The following is an 18,921-nucleotide window of genomic DNA, read 5'->3' on the forward strand; positions in this document are numbered from 1 at the left end:
CTCTGTAATTTCTCCGGGGCTGCTGAAGTCGCAGAGTCTCCCCAGTCCGGAGTTAAACGACTCTAATTACACTCCATGGCACACCTCATTCCTTTCTTTAACCAGGTGCAGTCATTACAGACTCACACTCAAGGCGGTTAAAAGGAGTAAAATCGGTAGCACGTGCCATGACTTTGCCCCGCAGCGCAAATCAAGCGCGTGCTGGAGGAGCGCGGGACGCCTGCACCGCTCCCCGCCGCCGCCCGCCCGCAGGCCCGATGCCCCTCTGCCGCGGATGCCGTGTCGGCCCGATGCCCCTCCGCCGCAGGCCCGATGCCCCTCTGCCGCGGATGCCGTGTCGGCCCGATGCCCCTCCGCCGCAGGCCCGATGCCCCTCCGCCGCGGATGCCGTGTCGGCCCGATGCCCCTCCGCCGCGGATGCCGTGTCGGCCCGATGCCCCTCCGCCGCAGGCCCGATGCCCCTCTGCCGCGGATGCCGTGTCGGCCCGATGCCCCTCCGCCGCGGATGCCGTGTCGGCCCGATGCCCCTCCGCCGCAGGCCCGATGCCCCTCCGCCGCGGATGCCGTGTCGGCCCGATGCCCCTCCGCCGCAGGCCCGATGCTCCTCCGCCGCGGATGCCGTGTCGGCCCGATGCCCCTCCGCCGCAGGCCCGATGCCCCTCCGCCGCGGATGCCGTGTCGGCCCGATGCCCCTCCGCCGCAGGCCCGATGCCCCTCTGCCGTGGATGCCGTGTCAGCCCGATGCCCCTCCGCCGCGGATGCCGTGTCGGCCCGATGCCCCTCCGCCGCGGATGCCGTGTCGGCCCGATGCCCCTCCGCCGCAGGCCCGATGCCCCTCCGCTGCGGATGCCGTGTCGGCCCGATGCCCCTCCGCCGCAGGCCCGATGCCCCTCCGCCGCGGATGCCGTGTCGGCCCGATGCCCCTCCGCCGCAGGCCCGATGCCCCTCCGCTGCGGATGCCGTGTCGGCCCGATGCCCCTCCGCCGCAGGCCCGATGCCCCTCTGCCGTGGATGCCGTGTCAGCCCGATGCCCCTCCGCCGCGGATGCCGTGTCGGCCCGATGCCCCTCCGCCGCAGGCCCGATGCCCCTCTGCCGCGGATGCCGTGTCGGCCCGATGCCCCTCCGCCGCAGGCCCGATGCCCCCGCAGCAGATGCCGTGTCGGCCCGATGCCCCTCCGCCGCAGGCCCGATGCCCCTCTGCCGCGGATGCCGTGTCGGCCCGATGCCCCTCCGCCGCAGGCCCGATGCCCCCGCAGCAGATGCCGTGTCGGCCCGATGCCCCTCCGCCGCAGGCCCGATGCCCCTCCGCCGCGGATGCCGTGTCGGCCCGCTCGGGGCGGCCGCGGCTCCCGCTGCGCTGGCCGGCGCCTGCAGGCCTCGGTGGTCCTCGCGGGGAGAAGCAGCCTCTGCGCGAGGGGAAACGAGTAAAATTTTACAGAGCTGGAGCAAAGTTACTCCCTTACCTGTGTGGTCACGGTTGGCGATCAAGTTGTCAGCAAGAGCGACACTTGGTTTGGAAAAGCCGAATTTCACAATAATATAATGAAACATGCGGTGTCATCAGCTGGTCTGGGGTCTGCAAAAGAGAAAAGAGAGCGGTGCTCTTGTTAAGCGTTTCTGCACCTGGGGTCTGCAACATGCTTGCTTACAGCCTGCAGGAGAATGGTTTCAATAACCCAAAAGGTCACCTAAAATCAAGTTTTTTAACTCAGGAAATCAATTTCAACAGCTCTGAAAGAAATCAGAGCCCTGAAAGGGGAAAAAATGGGAAAAAAAAGTATTATATGGAAAGGACAAGATGAGAAATGAAAGTGCTGAAACATAAATTATCATATTCTCAGGGGTTATGCAAGCCATCTGGCTTTAAAAGCTAGTAGTAGGAACAAGGAAAAAGGTCATTTGAATTAGCAGAGAACTGCAAAACAACTGAAGGTAGAAAGGCGCAAACGACAGGCACAGTGAGAGAGCAAGTTGTTTGTCAAAATAAAAAATAACGGTGGAAGTCATTGAAGCTCTGCAACGAATGATTTGCATAGCTCCTGGGAATTTATGATCAAGTATTATGCAGATTTTAAAAGGATATTAAAATTCTCACAGCCACTTTGTGCAGAGGATTAGCAAAATAACAACATTTGTTCAAATGCATGTGAAGCAATGTGAAAAATCCAGAGGAAAGGGCGTTCATCAAAAGCAGAAAGAAATCCTTGAGTACACAAGGCTGGTAAAGACAAGAGCAAAGTGTCAGAGAAAGAGTAAACAGTCCGCTGGTAGGTGAACAGGCATTTGGAAATAGCTCGAGCAGCACTTCTCAGGACTGACGAGTCTAAGGATTGGCATTACATAGCTGGGTTTGTTTTATACTTTCATATTAGGCTGCACCTTGCAAAGAAACACTGACCTATCTTAAAGCTCCAGGAACAGACAGATTAAAGTCAATATTTTAGGTATAAAGAGCTGGGTTAATGATATGGGTTAAAGCTCCGAGATTTGAGTCTTTCTGTAAAATAAAGGAGTAACAGAATCACAGTGTTAAAAACATGAGACATGCAAGTTAGCTGCTGTTTCAAAACCTTTTTCTCAAGCAACAGATGCCTCAGTGCCAAGATTTTACAGTGTTCCTATAATAAATTAGCATCCATGCTTAGGTCTACCAACCTTGTTAGGTTGCTTTGTTTGTGATTTTTGTTCTTGTATTTGCAAGAAGTTTCTGAACTAACTGAAAATATAGTGGGAAAATAAATTCTGAAGAGTATAAGTGATTAGTGAAAATTACTAGAAAGATTAGAAAAATGGGACTTCATGGTTGAGGTTAGGGATGTGTAGGGCCCTAACAAAACTTTAGGACTTGATAGTTTTGGAAAAGGAATAGGAAAGTATATCAGTAAATTATTTTAATAAGGACATATTTAAATGTTTTTGGTAAGGGATTCTAAAATAGTAAAAAGACTGCATGGTCACTGGGAGGATAGAATATCAACTCCTCACTTTTAATGTATCCAGTGGTGAATATGAGACTACAGGAAAGCCTGACATTGGAAATTATAGATCTGTAATTTTCAGTGCAGTGGATATCATATTCAAGTTTAACGTGCTTAGTTGCTGGAGCTGAGTCTTTAGGATATCTGTGCTGGGGAGGGTAAGAAAAACATGTTAGACTAAGTGTAAGAAGAGCTGAATAATATATATGATCTTATACATATTAAAGATTTACATCCTTATCCATGGTAACCAGAGCCGAACAGGAGTTTTTTGTGGAAACATTTTTTTGTTAGAAAATGCTGAACTGTCTGACGAAGGTTTTTCTTGAGAAACATGCAAGTTTTAATCAAACTTTCACTGTGAAAAGCCACAGCAGGAGAGAATGATGCCAGGATGGGTGATTGCCTGATGGCCAGGACACCTACTTGGGATGAGATTTTAAAGGTTCTGATCTTCACTCTGTTGATTCAAAGACCTGGTCTAACCATTGGGCAATAAGGCCAGTCTCTCTCTCCCTCTCTGTCTTTCTCTCCCTCTTTCACTGGGCCATGAAATATTTTTATTAAAGGCCAGCAGCTCTGCTACCAAAAACAGGCAGGCAGAAGCAGTTACGCATGGAAGAGGCAAGATGAATATGGGATTAATTTTGTTAATTTAATACTGCCTAGAATAAAATAGTAGGCGGAATGAATTAATAAGATGAGAAGCTGAGTTAATGGTAGAATTTTGAGAACTATAAGAAGAAAAGGTGCCAAAATCATATGAATGAAAAAATGGGAGGAAGGCTTAAAAAAGAAGGTAAATACATGATTCAATCAAAGCAGAAAGTTGGCAGAGAATAATTTAGATGTAAAAATAGACAAAGAGGAAATACTCTTAATAGTTACATACTTCTAAGTAACTAAGTGATGAAAGTAAAATGTTGTAAATAGGATTAAAGCAATACACGATAGTTAAGGGTAAATATATGGAATATAAAACATAAAGAAACATTTTTGATGTGCTCAGTTGTTGAGGTCACACTTGTAAACCGTTGAAGGTCTGTTTCCTAATTACAAATGAAGGTGATCAGAATTTGAGAATTACATATGCACAAGCATAGGTACCACACAGAATCTTTGAAATTGTGTATGTATATTTGCACAGGGTGGAATCGCGTGTTTTATGGTCCGTTGATCATAAAGCTATTTGTTAGTTTATCCAAGTATATAGAAGATCCTGAATAAAAGTTATTTTATCTATGCTAAATACACTCTACTTGCATAGACAAACTCTTCCTTAAAAAAAAAAAAAAAAAAGGAAAAAAAAGAAAAAGGAGAGAGAGAGAGAGAGAGCATTAAAATTACCCTCTTATTTTCTTTCTTCCTCTTGCCCTCCTCCCCTACACTAATCATGACATCTGAGCGGGTTAGTTGCAGATCATCTGTGCAGTTAATGGGTACAAAATCCTCAGGGGACAATATCTATCAGCCAGTTTATCTAAGATTCAGTAACCTAGGTAGCTTGACAGAGCTAAGACGTATTTGGGGAGAGGGAGGGAAAGAGAAGAGAAAGAGATAGAGCAGTTTGTGATAGATCCCTGCCCAGCCGAGGCAGAATTTTGACTACCAGTTACGTTCTCTGCTTCTTGAGGACACAGGCCAAATATTCAAAGACTCGAGGTGAAAAATGCTACTATTCATAGAGAACAAAGTACAGTGAGATTATTTTGGTTAATGCCACTTTCTACTAAGAAAATTATTTAACCTTTTGTTTGCCAAAAATTTTAACGATGTCTGTACTGATTTCAGTGCAGATACATGCACACACACAACTGGAGTCCTGGAGAACGGAGGCTTGGCACTGCATGTGCTCCCTCTGCTACCAGCCGTGTCCTTAGCTGACGGCACAAATTGCTGGGACACAAGTCACAGTAACTGTGACAGTAACCTTCATTTTACTTGCAATTCGAAGTCTTCTTTCTGAATACCGTGAAAAATAAGGATAGAAGGATCATCTCCGGATCCACATCTGAAAGCACTGCAGCTACTGGAAGAATAGTCCAATTCCTGCTTTGCATATTGCTGGTGTCAGGAGCCATAAACTCTGTTTTATGACAAACAGGACTCTAATCAGGGTGATCTGGCAATGATACGGTTTGAACAGTGATTGCAGAACTGCTCTCCTCGCTACCACTCTGCCCTGGTAGCAAAGTCTGTTGCATAATGCTCAGCAAGGTTAGTCAGTCACTCTGCAGCATCAGCTTTGCAGATTTTCCTAGCTGCCAGATTTCTATAGAGGATTGCTTAAAGGCAGGTGTATATTAATATTTGGTGCTTCTGCCCACTAGAAACTGTGAGATATGTTGCATTATTCATTTAAATGTTTGGGGTTTTCTTAATGGTGAAAAACAGCAGCTCGTAGAATAGCCATCTAGAATGAGAAAAAAACAGTAGGAAATTGAACAAATGAAGCTCCAGCAAGGATAAGGAATGCCCTGCACCTAAAGCGATCTCATTGGTATCTTTTCCTTAAAGATACCTTTTGTAAACCTGGACCCCTCTTTCATTCTTATAAAGCAAGACATTATGCATAATCAACTCCTCTGCTCAGCTGGCTTATATAAAGAGCAAAAATCTGGAATAGCCATAGTCCTCTTAACCAGTTCAAAAGTTTTTTTGTTGAACTGAGACCTGAACCAGGTCATTGCTTCATTTATTTACTTCCATAGAAGTATAATGAGACTTAGAATTCATATTCACCACTCAACGTGCAACATAGATGCATGCAATGAAACACTCAGAGAATCTTCTAAGCTTACTTCACACCCTGTAGTATAGTTTCCTTAAACAACTGGAGATACTAGATTTATAAGGAAAAGAGGTAATTCTGTTCCTAAGTGCTATGCTCCTTAAACTAAGGAGGCTTGAGGAGAAGGCAGCATAGCACAGCTGAAAGCAAGCCTACAGTTCAACTTAAATTTGTGGTGGTGAATTAAATAGCAAAATAGTTAAAGAAGTAATTATTATTAGTAATTAAAACTTAGAGAATTAAATAGTCAAAAGTAGGGGTGTTAATAGGAATTTTGCCTCTAACTTACAAGGACCTAGATTTCATCCTAGATGTTCCATCCTATTTCCATCCTCTTTTCTGAATGAGTGCACAGGAAATAGTTATTTGAATTATGAAGGAAGATTTCACATTCTCCTTCAAAAGCATGTTTGTATCCTGGAATTAGATATTTTCATTGTATTTATTCAATATTATTGAAGGAAATTTTTAAGTAACAGGTAGTGAAGAAAGAACTTCATCCTGCAGTGGTGATAAGCAATATGCCTAAGAAGCCGCCTGGCAGCTGAGTCGCTGACACTGCTTGGAGAGCGAGAAGCTGTACAGAGGCTGGGACTACTGGGAGCCTAAGCCATACAGGGAGCTCCCTCCCTAATGGTACAAATACTCACCTAAATTTCAATGTGATTCTTGTCTTCTACATTCAGTAACTAATTTTATTCAAGGGTTAGGGAGTTCCTAACAGGAGAAATCTTCAGTGGTGTAAAATGGTGCAGCCCCAGGTCGTGTCAGCAGTGAACGTGATCTTTCCTTCTCAACTATTGGCCGTGTCGTAGTATAACTAAAACTTGTAGGGTTTTTAGCATCCAATGCAGAAATCACTGATTATCAGTGGTAGCTTAAGTGCTTTCATATTTGTAATGCTAGCAGGGTCTTTGAGATTTTTAAATGAACTCACACTGAATTCAGTTCGGCATGAGAAAAAACATTTGTGGGGTCTAGAGTAGGTCATGTATTGGCATCGGGTGGGTACCTCATATACGGTGGTTTCTATGTCAGTACCTAATCACAGGTCCTTTGGCGCCAGGATAAATCCGTACTGTTGAGACACTTGTGACAGGGTGGCTAAGCAATTGTTACGTAATTGTAAACAAAAACCACATTTTCCTTCGTGTTGGGAAGAGTGGAAAACATTTGAAGAGAATACAGGGGAAAAAAACTGCTATCATCCAATAAATAATACTAAATGAATGTTCTCCTTTCAGCACATAGATAAAAGAGTCTCTGCTTTTGGGGAGAGTGTAGTAGGATTCACTTTAGGAATATGACAACAATTTTATTTAGGCATAGCTCAGCAAGAGCTACCTTTCTGTTTTAATTTTGACTATTATAATTCTGATTTTGGCTATTATAAAGCATTCCTTCTTGTAATCAAAACTGTATTAGAAAATGTGTTTTCTCTGTAGCATACTCTAAATATTTCTGGACCACTGAGAAGCAGGAGTCAAATGCGGAGCCAGAAGGAAAACTCCTCTAGGACTGGGCGACTGCGTGAGTAATAGAGTTTAAAAAAGGAAAAAGAGAACAAAAGGCAGGTTGATTTTAGCTGTGACTGGTGAGCTGTGAGCTGCTCTTTTATTCCCTATGCTGTGACTGGATGATAATGGTTTTTATGTGTTGCTGGAGAGAGCGGTTGGAAAGGAGCCTCCGATGGCGTGTTCAGGGCCTACGAGACGCAACGCAGCTAGAGCAAATTACCTGCGAGAGCAGGAGTGGATGAGACACATTAACTGAAGACCTCAACATCTGCTTATACGAGTGCTTATGTTAGCGTGTTTTGAGCTGACTTCTAAGGCTATGGGAACCCTGCAGGGCTTCCTACCAGAGCAGCCAATTTAGTGTGCAGGGTAGTTTGGGTTTGTGAAGAAAATGTCCTTGATTCCTCCTGCTGGGCTTCTGGGGATGCTGGGGAGGGCTCCTGCGTGAATACAGGCATTCACAGGGCTGAACTGAGCCCGTGCTCGTCTGGAGTCCCCTTAGAATTATAGCAGACTTGTCCCAGTGCTGCTTATGGAGATAACTAGGTTAAAGGGACAAGGGGCTGAAGCTGTATTTGATATAAGTTTGGCTGACGAGAAGAAAAAGATGAAACAACCTGTGAGTGACAATATACGGAGATTCAGAACCTGTGATGAACGGGGCTCTAGTTGTCTCAAGATAGGGATACAAAAGCTGATGGATCTAAGATCTAGGGCCAATTATGAAGTCTTTCTGTCTATGGTGAGGCTATGAAGGGGAATTTGTGCTTCACTGGGAGCGGGACAACCTCTGTGAGAACATGCACAGGTTACTGGTGACCACTAGAACCAGCCCCTTTTAAATGAGAAAGGCTTTATTTCTTTGCAATGCCCATCATCAGCTCAGGTCGATGTAGGACTAACCTCTGTGGCTTACATATCTTGAAGCCCTTGCAGGCAGATCTCAAAATCAAGAACACCTGAATTTCTACTGACTTTTGTGGGTGTTCAGAGGTCTTAGCACATTTGAAAAAAAATAGCAACTGAGTGCATCAAGATAATATATCCAGGTTAAATTGTTAGACATTAGTAATTGTTTCTCTGAGCGGATTCTTGCTCTTTCAGAACCAGGCTGACACCACTAGATGTGCAATCAGTCATTAGATTTGGTTGCCATTGATCAAAATTGATTTGAAATAGGAATAGGGAACCACATTTTAAAGGAGTTAGGTGCTTTGAGATGGAAAAGAAGTCAGAAACACTTTAGAAGTTCTATTTTTACCTACCATCTTCACTATTATGTTTAAGATTTACTACTCAGTGAATGGGTCTTATAACCTATAACTAATCCCCTGAAGTGCCCACTCTTCTTGTGCTAAATTAAAGGATGAATGAGATTAATGCACTTTATCATCCTGAAAGAATAGACCAGCAGTTGATTAAATCACTTTGTCCTGCAAGACTTAGGAATTAAAAGTTCTGAAAAACACAAATATTGTGACAGCAGCTCATATATATATCATTGCAGAGATATTGAACAAAACAACATTAAACAGATTTTTTTTTGTACAGTAGTCAGAGCCCTTTGGTTATTTTCCAACTAATTTTTATTTTTATTGCAGATGTTAGCATCTTAAAATAGGACTATGTCTTCCCTCAGCTAAAATACCAATTTATACTATTCAGCTAAGTTTCAGCAACTGGAAACTCACTTTTGCACTTTAGAAATAAAAGGTATCTCTGTAACAGTTACACACATTTGAACTAACATTATTAGACTACACACACATATATGTTATTACATAACATACATAATTTTGAGACTCTAGCAGCTATTAGAAAATGTGAGCTATTTCTCTTATATTTGAAGACTATTTCTGAATACTTTGTCTGAACATATATCTTACTTAAATACTATTTTTTAGGTTGAGGCTGAAACACTATTTTTCTAAATGCTATTTATTACTTCTTTATATTACATGTTTATAACACGCACATTAATTTACCTTGTAAATTAATAAAACTGGGAAGCTCTGTTTATGCATACCTAATTTTTCTGTGTGTCCTGTGTGTGACTTGGTAACCTGAAGTCTAATTCAGAGCATGCTTAGCACCCACCACTGCAGTTGGAGATACTAAGAACTATGCTTTGTGCTAACAAATGCTATATAACGTCTTAACACCTCATGCTGAGTTCCCCAAATTCATAGAAATTGATTAACTTCATCTCATTTGCCAAATGGATATAAGAAAATCTGCAGGGAGTTGGGAAGATAAATGGATCGTTCTTTGTGAAACTCTCCAGGACTGCTGTGGGTAGTGCCATAGAAACACCACCGTGGAAGTTAGCAATCTTGTCCTCAGAGCTGGGTTTCAATGGCATGCAGCAGATTAAGTGTAGAACTATATGTTGAATGATGAGGGGAGGAAAAGCAGGGGATGTTTGCTGTGTCGTCCACAGCAAGGGCTTTGAATCATCTGTTGAGCAGACAGAGGCTGAGAACCAGGTAAGGAACAGTTTGTGTAAAATAAGTAGCAAGTATTGATGTAATTGAAGATAACATGTCATTCTGCACATGCTCAAAGGTGAGGTTAAAGCTGTGCACATCTTTGATATTTCTTGACTTCTGAGTGCCTAAATTTTGAATTCCAATAATATTCTTAAATCACGCTTTCATACATTACATACAAGAGAAACTGATTTCACGGAGCACCACGTGTGAACGCTTGCATCTCTCGCCTGTTGTTACAGTGGTGAGAGGAGGTACTGGGTAGCTGGGTCTGCTCACCTCCGTACGACTGCAGGCGGGAGACCTGAAAGCCCCTGAGGTGCAGGAGCCAGCAGAGATTACTGCTCCACAGGCTCCATCAGGTCATACGAATACAGAAATGAGAATGTACGGACAAATGGTCAAGAAGCCATTTGTGCTGCTCCCTGTTTTCTTCTGCAGCGTGTCTCTCTGTGACTGCTTATTATTGAAGACATGACACATTTGGGGGTTACGTTTATCCTCTCTATGTTTTTTCTGGAAGACAGGTCTTTTCTGCTTTCTATAATAGACACATAGACACACTCAGTGGTGGTTTGGAGGCTTGGATTATTGCTATACTGGTTTATGTTTATAAACTTGGAGTATCATTGAAAAATATACTAGGAGGAAATCTAAAGTTCAGCAATATGTTTGACAGCCGTTTGGAATGCAGTAAGAACAACTGAGCTCCACTTATTTTCTCTATAGCTTTTTAGCTTGATGCTTATTGACATGGGTTATTTTGAATAGCAAATAATAAAAATGAAGTGTGCAGTGTCTAGTGTTGAAAAGTCGGACAGTCTTGCCTAAGGGCATGCTGATATCTCGGAGTACAAGACTATTTGGGCCATTGCATACAGTGTGTTTCTTTTGAAGGAAGATTACTGAAGATATGCTGTAACGAGGAAAGAAATGTGGGGAAAGTTCATGATAATGACAGCTGGGAGAAGGAACATTATTTGTACTGCACCAAAATTATATTATGTATCTTTATAAGTACAAGATAATGTTAAGAATATTCATAGGTTTTGGAGAAACTATTAGAAGCTGAATAACAGAAGAAGCAGGATGTTCTTTGTTCTTTCGTGAACCGCTGTTTTAAAAAGCCTTCGTTTTGCTTTCTGTTTAGTTCAGAGTGTTCTGATACAGCATCAAAGACCAAACACAAACACTTACTTGACTTCTCAAGGAAATCTTCCTCCTAGGCTGAGCATTTTCCACAAACGTTTTTGCTCTATAAAATGGAGTATCTGCTCCAGGTGGCCGTGGTTGAGTCATGGAAAATTCTGTTCTTATGCAATAAATGTTGATCTGTTGAGCAGAGTGGAACCAATGAGCAACTCTCAACTTTGGAAAATCAGGCTACTATAGCAATCACAACACCATTGCAAACCTGCCATTAGCACCTTTTGTCTGAAAAAATTATGACGAGGTCTACAACTACCCTAGAAAACACACAGACGGGGCAAGCAGGGATGGTGTGGCTGGCTTTGCACCCACTGGATGGAGCAGATGAAGATAACTGGGCAACAGCAGCCAGGAAGAAGTCTAGTGAGATGCAGGGAAGATGTCTGTATCTAGGAGTCATCAAGAACAATTCCTTTCTTCACAGCTGCCCCATGTACTTAACTAGGAACTGTCTAGGGTGCGGGCCTAGACTTGGTCCTCTGTACTGGAAAAAAATCCACAAAGTTAGAAAGAATATCAAGAAAGAAATATACTTTGTAACAGACATTTTTTTGTTCAATAGAAATTCAATAAAATTAGAGATAAAAGGGTTGTCCTAAACTCAAACAGAGAGGCTAAGAATTGAAGGGACAAAGATGGTCTTCACAGTACAGTTGTGAAAAAAGAATTCTCTCCCCTCACCAGAATTAAAAAAAAAAAAAAAAAAAAAAAAAAAAAAAGTGTTTCTACATATATGTTTTCCCACAAAGTCAGTATACATAAGGAGCCAAAAACATAACACCTGTCCAGAATGCTAATTGCCTAGGAGAGTCTTTCATCAGAGAGCACCGGGTACTTTCTAATATTAGATCTTATTGAAATGAGGTTGCTTTTAGGCAATCAGTCAACCCATCATGATACACTGATAAATTTAAACCTACAAGCTCCGTTCCTGTTCCTTGATTGCTGTGTACTTCTCAGGCGATTCAAGGCTTTGTGATCTTAACTGGGATGATAAGAATTCCCCAGAGGCAGGCTGACCTGCTGTGGCCCAGGAGCCAGATATCAGCATCTATTCCAGCGCAGATCAAATCAGAGAATCCGGAGGCTGTAAACACATCCCTTGATAACATCTCTCATCTTCTTGCATCAAACAGTTCTCAGTCTTATTGTAGTTATGCTAGTTTAACAGTTCTCTTTTTTTTGGTCTTAACAGAACTAAAGTTTTAAAAATCTGCTGAGATTTTAAAATCTGCTTCAGATGAAGACATCTGAAAAATATAGTAAAAAAGAATCCAATAAACAGTAAAAGTTAGTTCCTCTATCTTTAACTTCTTTTATTTAAAGAACAGTTTCTTGATTCATATATATATATATATATATTCTTGTTCATATATATATGAACATGTATAGTTCTTGATTCACATATAATATGCCATGCAGTCTAAGTCTCAGGCCACCATCCTTGAGTTTGAATATTGCTGCGGTGTGGACTGAAACATCTGAAGAAGGTAGTCACTTGTGGTAATCACTCTGAGAATTCCTCCGGTTGCTCTTTACAGGGGAAAATTTATCTGCTGGGCCTGGTGACCAGCCAAAGGCAGAGGTAAACCCAGCTTTCACTGCAAAACAAATATTTTGAGTATTGTGGGTGAGCAGCCACGAGAATAGCCATACTGCAGGTCAAGAGCAATGGTCCATCTTAGAGAATCTGGGGAAAGGGACTGGAGGATTGAGACTGCTAGGAAGGATGTTCAGTTTTACAAAATAGAGGACAAGATTAAAACTTCTCTATGTTTGGATTTGAGGAAAAAGCAAGACTAAAATCACTCACTCTACCTACTAGAAGTCTGCAGTCGTAGAGAATGATGTAAGAAAGAACGTTGCTTTTGCCATTATGGTCAGTAAAACTGCCTCAGTAAAAGGAGATTTTTCTTCAGTGGAGCAGTGGGAGAACTTGTGTCACACTGTCCTAAGTTGTCTGGATCATAGGCTAAATTCACTTTTTTTTTAACGTACTCTTTTAGATTGGTCTAATTGGATTTGTGTCCTCCTACAGATACAACATTTTTCCTTTAGATATCATTCTGAGGTACATACCTTTTCTTAATAAGCATGGCAAGATTTCAGAAAGGTCAGTGCGCGAGGCCTGGATTTCATATTAAGCTGGTACTCAGGTACCATTTTACGCAATTAGTGAATAGTGATTGTTACATTAAGGAAAAAGCGGACAAACCAAAGCAAAGCGAAACATTTTTTATTTACGTAAATACTAAGCTAGCACAAACAGTTTGTGTCGGTGTTTAATAGTTGCCCCAGAAGGCAGGAAACCCATGCCGTTAGCCACTGCAAACGATCGGAGGAGGCTGGACTGGTTCTAGCTTCTATGTCCTTCGATACAGACGTGTGGATATACCAGATTCAAGCACCTTTCCAGCAAGGACTGCTAAAGTGTACTTAAAATGTAAGGCTTTACAACAAAGAATCCGTATATACTGCAGTACAGGAAGGATTATTAAACTGCGACAAGGATTATTATAGGAATAGTAAGATGGGTCAGGAACTAATTGAACAGAAGAGGAAAATAGTCTAGGCTGAAAAGGAATTGCTAATGAGGTTTTGGAGAGGCATCTTATTTAATACTTTCATTAATGACAGGACAAAAAAACAAGCATGAAAATTAAATTTGAATATGTATTTGAAAGTGGTACAAAGTTGGCAGGCATGTCAAAAAAAGATCAGAATTTTACTTTGGAACAACTTAGTATCAGGAAGTCTGTAGAAACAGAAATAGCATAAAATATTGGTATTTGAAAATATCTTGCTGAAAGCAAAGTGGTCTCCTGGTAAAAAATGACAGAAGAAAATGTTGGTAACAGTTTCTATTTACTAGAGTCATAAGCAATAAGAAAATAGCAGCAGAACTGCTATTATGATCCTTTGTGAAAAAATGTGCACTAGGAAATATAACAGGAGGGAAATTTCCATTGTTCAGATTTCCTCAACACAAATGCATACAATTCCTGCATTTTTTTTCTGGAATCACGAAGTGGAACAGAACAGATGCTTTGATGTTTTTAGAGAAGAGTAAGGACACATTTATGCCAAACAACACAACCTGGTGCAAAAATCGCAGTGATTATTGAGCAAATTAAAGCTAAAATCAGAGTCACCTGAATCATGGGGCTGTGCCTAGGATCATGCAGAGACGAGGGGCTTTACAGCTAAACACATCTCAGGACCATGCTAAGAACACTACTGTCTGAAGTAGATTAAGCAAGATTTGTGCCTATTTGCTATGAGCGTGCATAAACGAGAACTGCTGGCTATCTGTGGAGAGCTTTGCAGCTATCCACAAAAGCTGCCCTTGACCAGCTACTTGTCAAGCTGTAGGTACTTAGTCATGTTCTTCTGTCTGACATGGGCAGCTGCTGCTCTAAGCACCCCTAGAACAGACGTGGCAGCACATTGTACAACGGTCCTGGCTGACAATAGACGAAAGCAAACTAGGAAATAATATTACAGGCAACTGCTATTTATTTAATTACACATTCCAGACACTATCGTTCTTCTTTGACTTGTCAGTTTTGGCCCTCAGTGTTTTACTAGACAGAAAAGGAAGGAATGAGGAAGGTAGATCCAGGGAAGCACTTCACTAACCTGATGCAAGGTTTCTCAATAGTTGCCCCAAATGAAGCTAACATTGCATTCATGCAGGAATCTGTGCAGACTAACGATTTCATCTCAGAAATAGCAAATGCAGGCTGACCCTTCAGACCTGGGGCAGTGCTAACATTCATCTCTCTGGTATCCTTCTCCAAGCAGAAGACCTCAAAGCAATTGATAGCAATAGTAATTGTGAGTTTTCTGCAGCTATTGCTGCAGTAAGCAGCAGATGTGAGACAGATTTCTTTTCCTTAGCAAACATGAAAGGCCTGGAGGGGAAGCTTGTGTAGTTAGAGCCACACTCAAAGACATTTTTTGCTGAAGCAGCAGCTTGGGAGCTTCTTCTGGCTACTCTTTAGCTCATATTTTGAAGCTGTGTCAGGTAGAGCACTACTGGGTTTTGTTTCTTAGCCAGACAACAGAGCAAACAAACATTGTTATCAGAAAAGAGAAGTCCCTAAAAATAAAGCTTAAATATAGAAGACTTGACTGAGGAAAACAAGAGTTAAAAGAAAGACTTTCACACCACTGCACATAGTTTGAAGCTATTTCAGCCGTTCTGAGAGGCAAAATTACCCTAAAATGAAAAACAAAAAACAAACAAAAAAAACCCTCTCTCAAATTTTTAATTAATAACATAAAATAATTCTCTGCTTTACAGGCGTCTGAAAGATAACTCAGTCCAAGGCACATATTACTTTATTCTGAAAACAGAAGAAAAATGCATGGATTTAACATGTTGGCAAGATTTAAATAGTTTTTGCAATGAGAACAGAAAATAAAACCTAAAATTCCTATTGTATTGTTGTGAAGTCTGCCACAAAAGCCTAAGGAGAAACACTGACAGGCTTCGGATCAAGAAATCCTGAGAACGTCATGACTTCTGTTACAGAAAGTCAACATTTTTCATTCTGTCCAAGCAGTTAGGATACAACTGGACTAAAACTCAAGCTGAATTTTACCAGCTGCACTGCTAGCAGAAAGTTATTTCAATACTCTCAAGAATCCCTTGAGCACACCAGCTACTGGGAGGTCAAAAGTTTATTTAAAAAATTTCTAACTCTTCCTAGCATTATCACCTCTGAGTTTCTTCAGAAATCTGCATTTTTGTCATGTTGGTAGTTAGCTTTATTTCTTTCAGACTCTGGGATACTGGGTCTGTAACAGATATTCCATGAAAAGTGACCACAGAAAGAGCAGTATAATATACTGAAGAAGAACAAGACAGTAACAGATTCTCTTCTGATCTAATATGAGCAAATAGTGAAATAATGAGAAGCAGAAAAAAGAAACTGATTTACATATGCATTAACTATTTTGCATAATTAGAAGATTTAAAAGGTCATTACTGGAACACCTGCCTGTTAACAGATGTAGAAGAGTGAAGGCCAAAGAACACAGTTTTTATAAAGATGTTGACAGATAAACATTTGGCAGATTTACAGATACCTGCTGTGGCAGCATTAGTCTTTTTGGCTTAGGCTACTGTTGTGGATAATGTAAATCTTCTGGAATTCACATATCCATATACATACCAGCTTTCCTGTTGCAAAGTCTGACAATTGTATATAAAGGATATGTTTATTTTTTGATATAGACATTCCAACTAAATAAGCTTTTACCCAGGTAGGGAAGTTGGTATGCACTAAGTGTAAATATGAATTTAGTGTAAAGCAGGGAAAGGTAGTTTATTCCACTTGAGAGAGTACAGATACTAGAAAAATCTTATGAATTCCTGCTACAGAAAAAAGTAGCACAGTAGATGCCTATTTAGACCGATTATTTGCAAAGGGGTAAGGCACTGTGCACAAATCCTAATCAAGAATGAGGAGTCCAACTTAGCTGGCTAACTTGCTAATTGCAGTTTCAATGCCACTCAGTAATGGGTGACCTCAGCAAGCCATTTGCACAGACACAAGGTGGGGGAACTATCTCCGTTAATTGTAGATAAGTAGGAGTTAGATACCAAAAATCTAAGCTGGTCCTTTTACAGACAGTAGTTGAATCATTTTCTAGAGATCTCTCTCCTAAAATAGACAAAATATAGCATTAAGTCAGACATTTAATTTATACATGCTTTAGTTAAGGCAAAATAACTTAATCTGCAATCAACATTCTATTACTAGTCTTAGGAAAGCATCTAGTTGCATTAACAAAGTCAAATAAGGGCTTGCATGTCTGCATCATTAGTTTTGATTTATAAAAACAGCAAAATATAAAACAACTTAACTCATGTATTTATCAAATATATTTTTAATATCTAGGGCACTTCCCCTCCAGTATACTTGTAATAGAATCACAGAGCAATTTAGTTTGGGAGGAAGCTCAGGAGGTAATCTACTCCAACCCCCAGGTCAAGCAGGGCTAACATCAAAATTAGATCAGGTTGGTCAGGGCCTTGTTCAGTCAAGTTCAAGTTCTACACATCTCCAAGAATGGATGTTCCACAGCCTCTCAAGCAACCTGTTGCAACTCAGTCTCCAGTTTCAATTCACTCTGCTCTGGAATAAATTTTTCTTTATGCCCACCATGAGTTTCCCTTGACAAAACTTCTGTCCAGTGCCTCTTGTTCTCCTGCTCTGCACCTTTGAGAATGCTTTCCTTAATCCTTTATTAGGTAGGTGAAGGCAGCAGCAACATCCTCCCTTACCCACTTTTCTTTTTTCTCAAGACTGAATACTCCTCAGCCTCTCCTTGCTTGCCATGAGGTCCAGCCTCTAGCCATCTTGGTGGCACATTCTGTTGGTCTCACTCCAGTTTGTTATTTCCTTTTGTAGAAGAGGGCCTAAACATTCACAGTAATCCAGTGAGATGTGACCCTACAAACAGCAGAGAATATTCCCTTCCTTCAAGCTGCCGGTTAGGCTCTGGCTAATGTAGCCAAATTTGTGGTCATACTTCATTGTCGCAAGAATGTGCTGTTGACTCCTGTTCAAGCTCTCCACCAGCACAGCCAGATTCTTGCTCAAGAACTACCTTCCAAGGCAGGCGGCCCCAGCCTATACTGGGATTATTCCACGCCAGGTGGAGAACACTGCACATATCTTTGCTGAACTTCACAAGATTTATGTTAGCCCTTATCTCCAGCCTGTCAAGATCCCTCTGAATGGCAACCCTACCCTTTGGTATATCAACCACTGCTCCCAACTTGGTGTCATCTGCAAACTGACTGAGGTTGCGTTGCTTCCCATTGCTCAGATTTTAAAATGAAGATGTTGAACAGTATCAGCAAAGGTATCTATCCTGAGGAAGGCCACTAGTAACAGGCAATCAGCTGGACTGCATAGCACTCTTGTTCTTCAAGGCTGATGTCCAACTCATTTTCCATTCACCTTGTAGTTCCACTCATCTGGTCTCTTTCCCTGTAGTTTAACCACAAGGATACTCTAAGAGCCTCTGTCAAAAGTCTTGCTTAGAACAAGAAAAATAGAATTCATTACTCTCCCTTTGTCCACAAAAGGAAGGCAGTTAAGTTGGTTAGACAGAATTGTCCTTGGTGAATTCCTTGATCACCATTTAGTTCTTAATGTGTCTGGAAATGTTTTCCATAATCTCCACGAATATGCTTCATAATCTTCCCAGGGACTGAGGTTATGTGCTTCCTCAATCTCAAAGTATTCAAGAAAATATAATTATTTACTACACAGAATAATAATAAAAAGCACGTACAAAGATACTGATTTTACTACTCCCAAACGTGACAATTTTATACAGAATATCCTCTTTTAAAAAGTCTGAAAATCTTTACTATTATTTCTGTACACTTTTACATATTTTGTCCACTTTAAATGTACAAAATAACAGAATCGTTAAATATTAATGTTTTTACAAGATAATCTTCTTGTTTCAAAAGCGATACATCTTTCTTCCTTTAATTTTCATGACAAAAGTTTCCATGTGGTCAAGGATTCAAAAGTTCATCCAAAAATTTCAGGGATGATTCATATAGGGTTCTGAAATTGCAAAAAACAATGCATAAGAGAATTAGATATGCTAATGGTAAAATCAATCATTGATTATGCGATTCTCAAAATTACCCTGATTTCTTTGACAAATTATTCTGTATTAGTTTAAGGATTAAATACGTAGTTATAAAATTAGTTTTGAAACCCTGTTTTTCTCTCCCTCAATTTTTCCTTATTTTTGCTGGTCATCTCTAGTTAGTGCCAACTACAACAATCCAGTCTCAATTACTATTTTAAGCACATTTTATTTTCTAATATTAAATCATATGCCTATTTAGAAGTACCATTCACTCTCTTTACACTATTTTTATTTTTAAAATGGGAAT

At 41.0% G+C, this 18,921-nt stretch overlaps 2 protein-coding genes across 2 annotated transcripts in view; one reads left to right on the forward strand and one right to left on the reverse strand.

The window, feature by feature from the left end:
• The first annotated feature begins 345 nt into the window (after positions 1-345).
• Positions 346-1,539, forward strand: LOC134137640 (basic salivary proline-rich protein 1-like). The gene has a single exon (XM_062570860.1). It carries the CDS (start codon positions 346-348, stop codon positions 1,537-1,539), a length of 1,194 nt encoding a protein of 397 aa, XP_062426844.1.
• A 16,240-nt stretch (positions 1,540-17,779) lies between these two features.
• NCAPG2 (non-SMC condensin II complex subunit G2) overlaps positions 17,780-18,921 on the reverse strand; it is a 48,852-nt gene continuing 47,710 nt past the window's right edge. The window contains exon 27 of the mRNA XM_062567670.1: positions 17,780-18,583. Within this exon, the coding sequence (XP_062423654.1) occupies positions 18,532-18,583 (52 nt within the window). The 3' untranslated portion in view covers positions 17,780-18,531. The remainder of the gene's footprint in view (positions 18,584-18,921) is intronic.

Source organism: Rhea pennata, chromosome 2 (genome assembly GCF_028389875.1).
Source record: "Rhea pennata isolate bPtePen1 chromosome 2, bPtePen1.pri, whole genome shotgun sequence".
In the NCBI taxonomy this organism is placed as follows: Eukaryota; Metazoa; Chordata; class Aves; order Rheiformes; family Rheidae; genus Rhea; species Rhea pennata.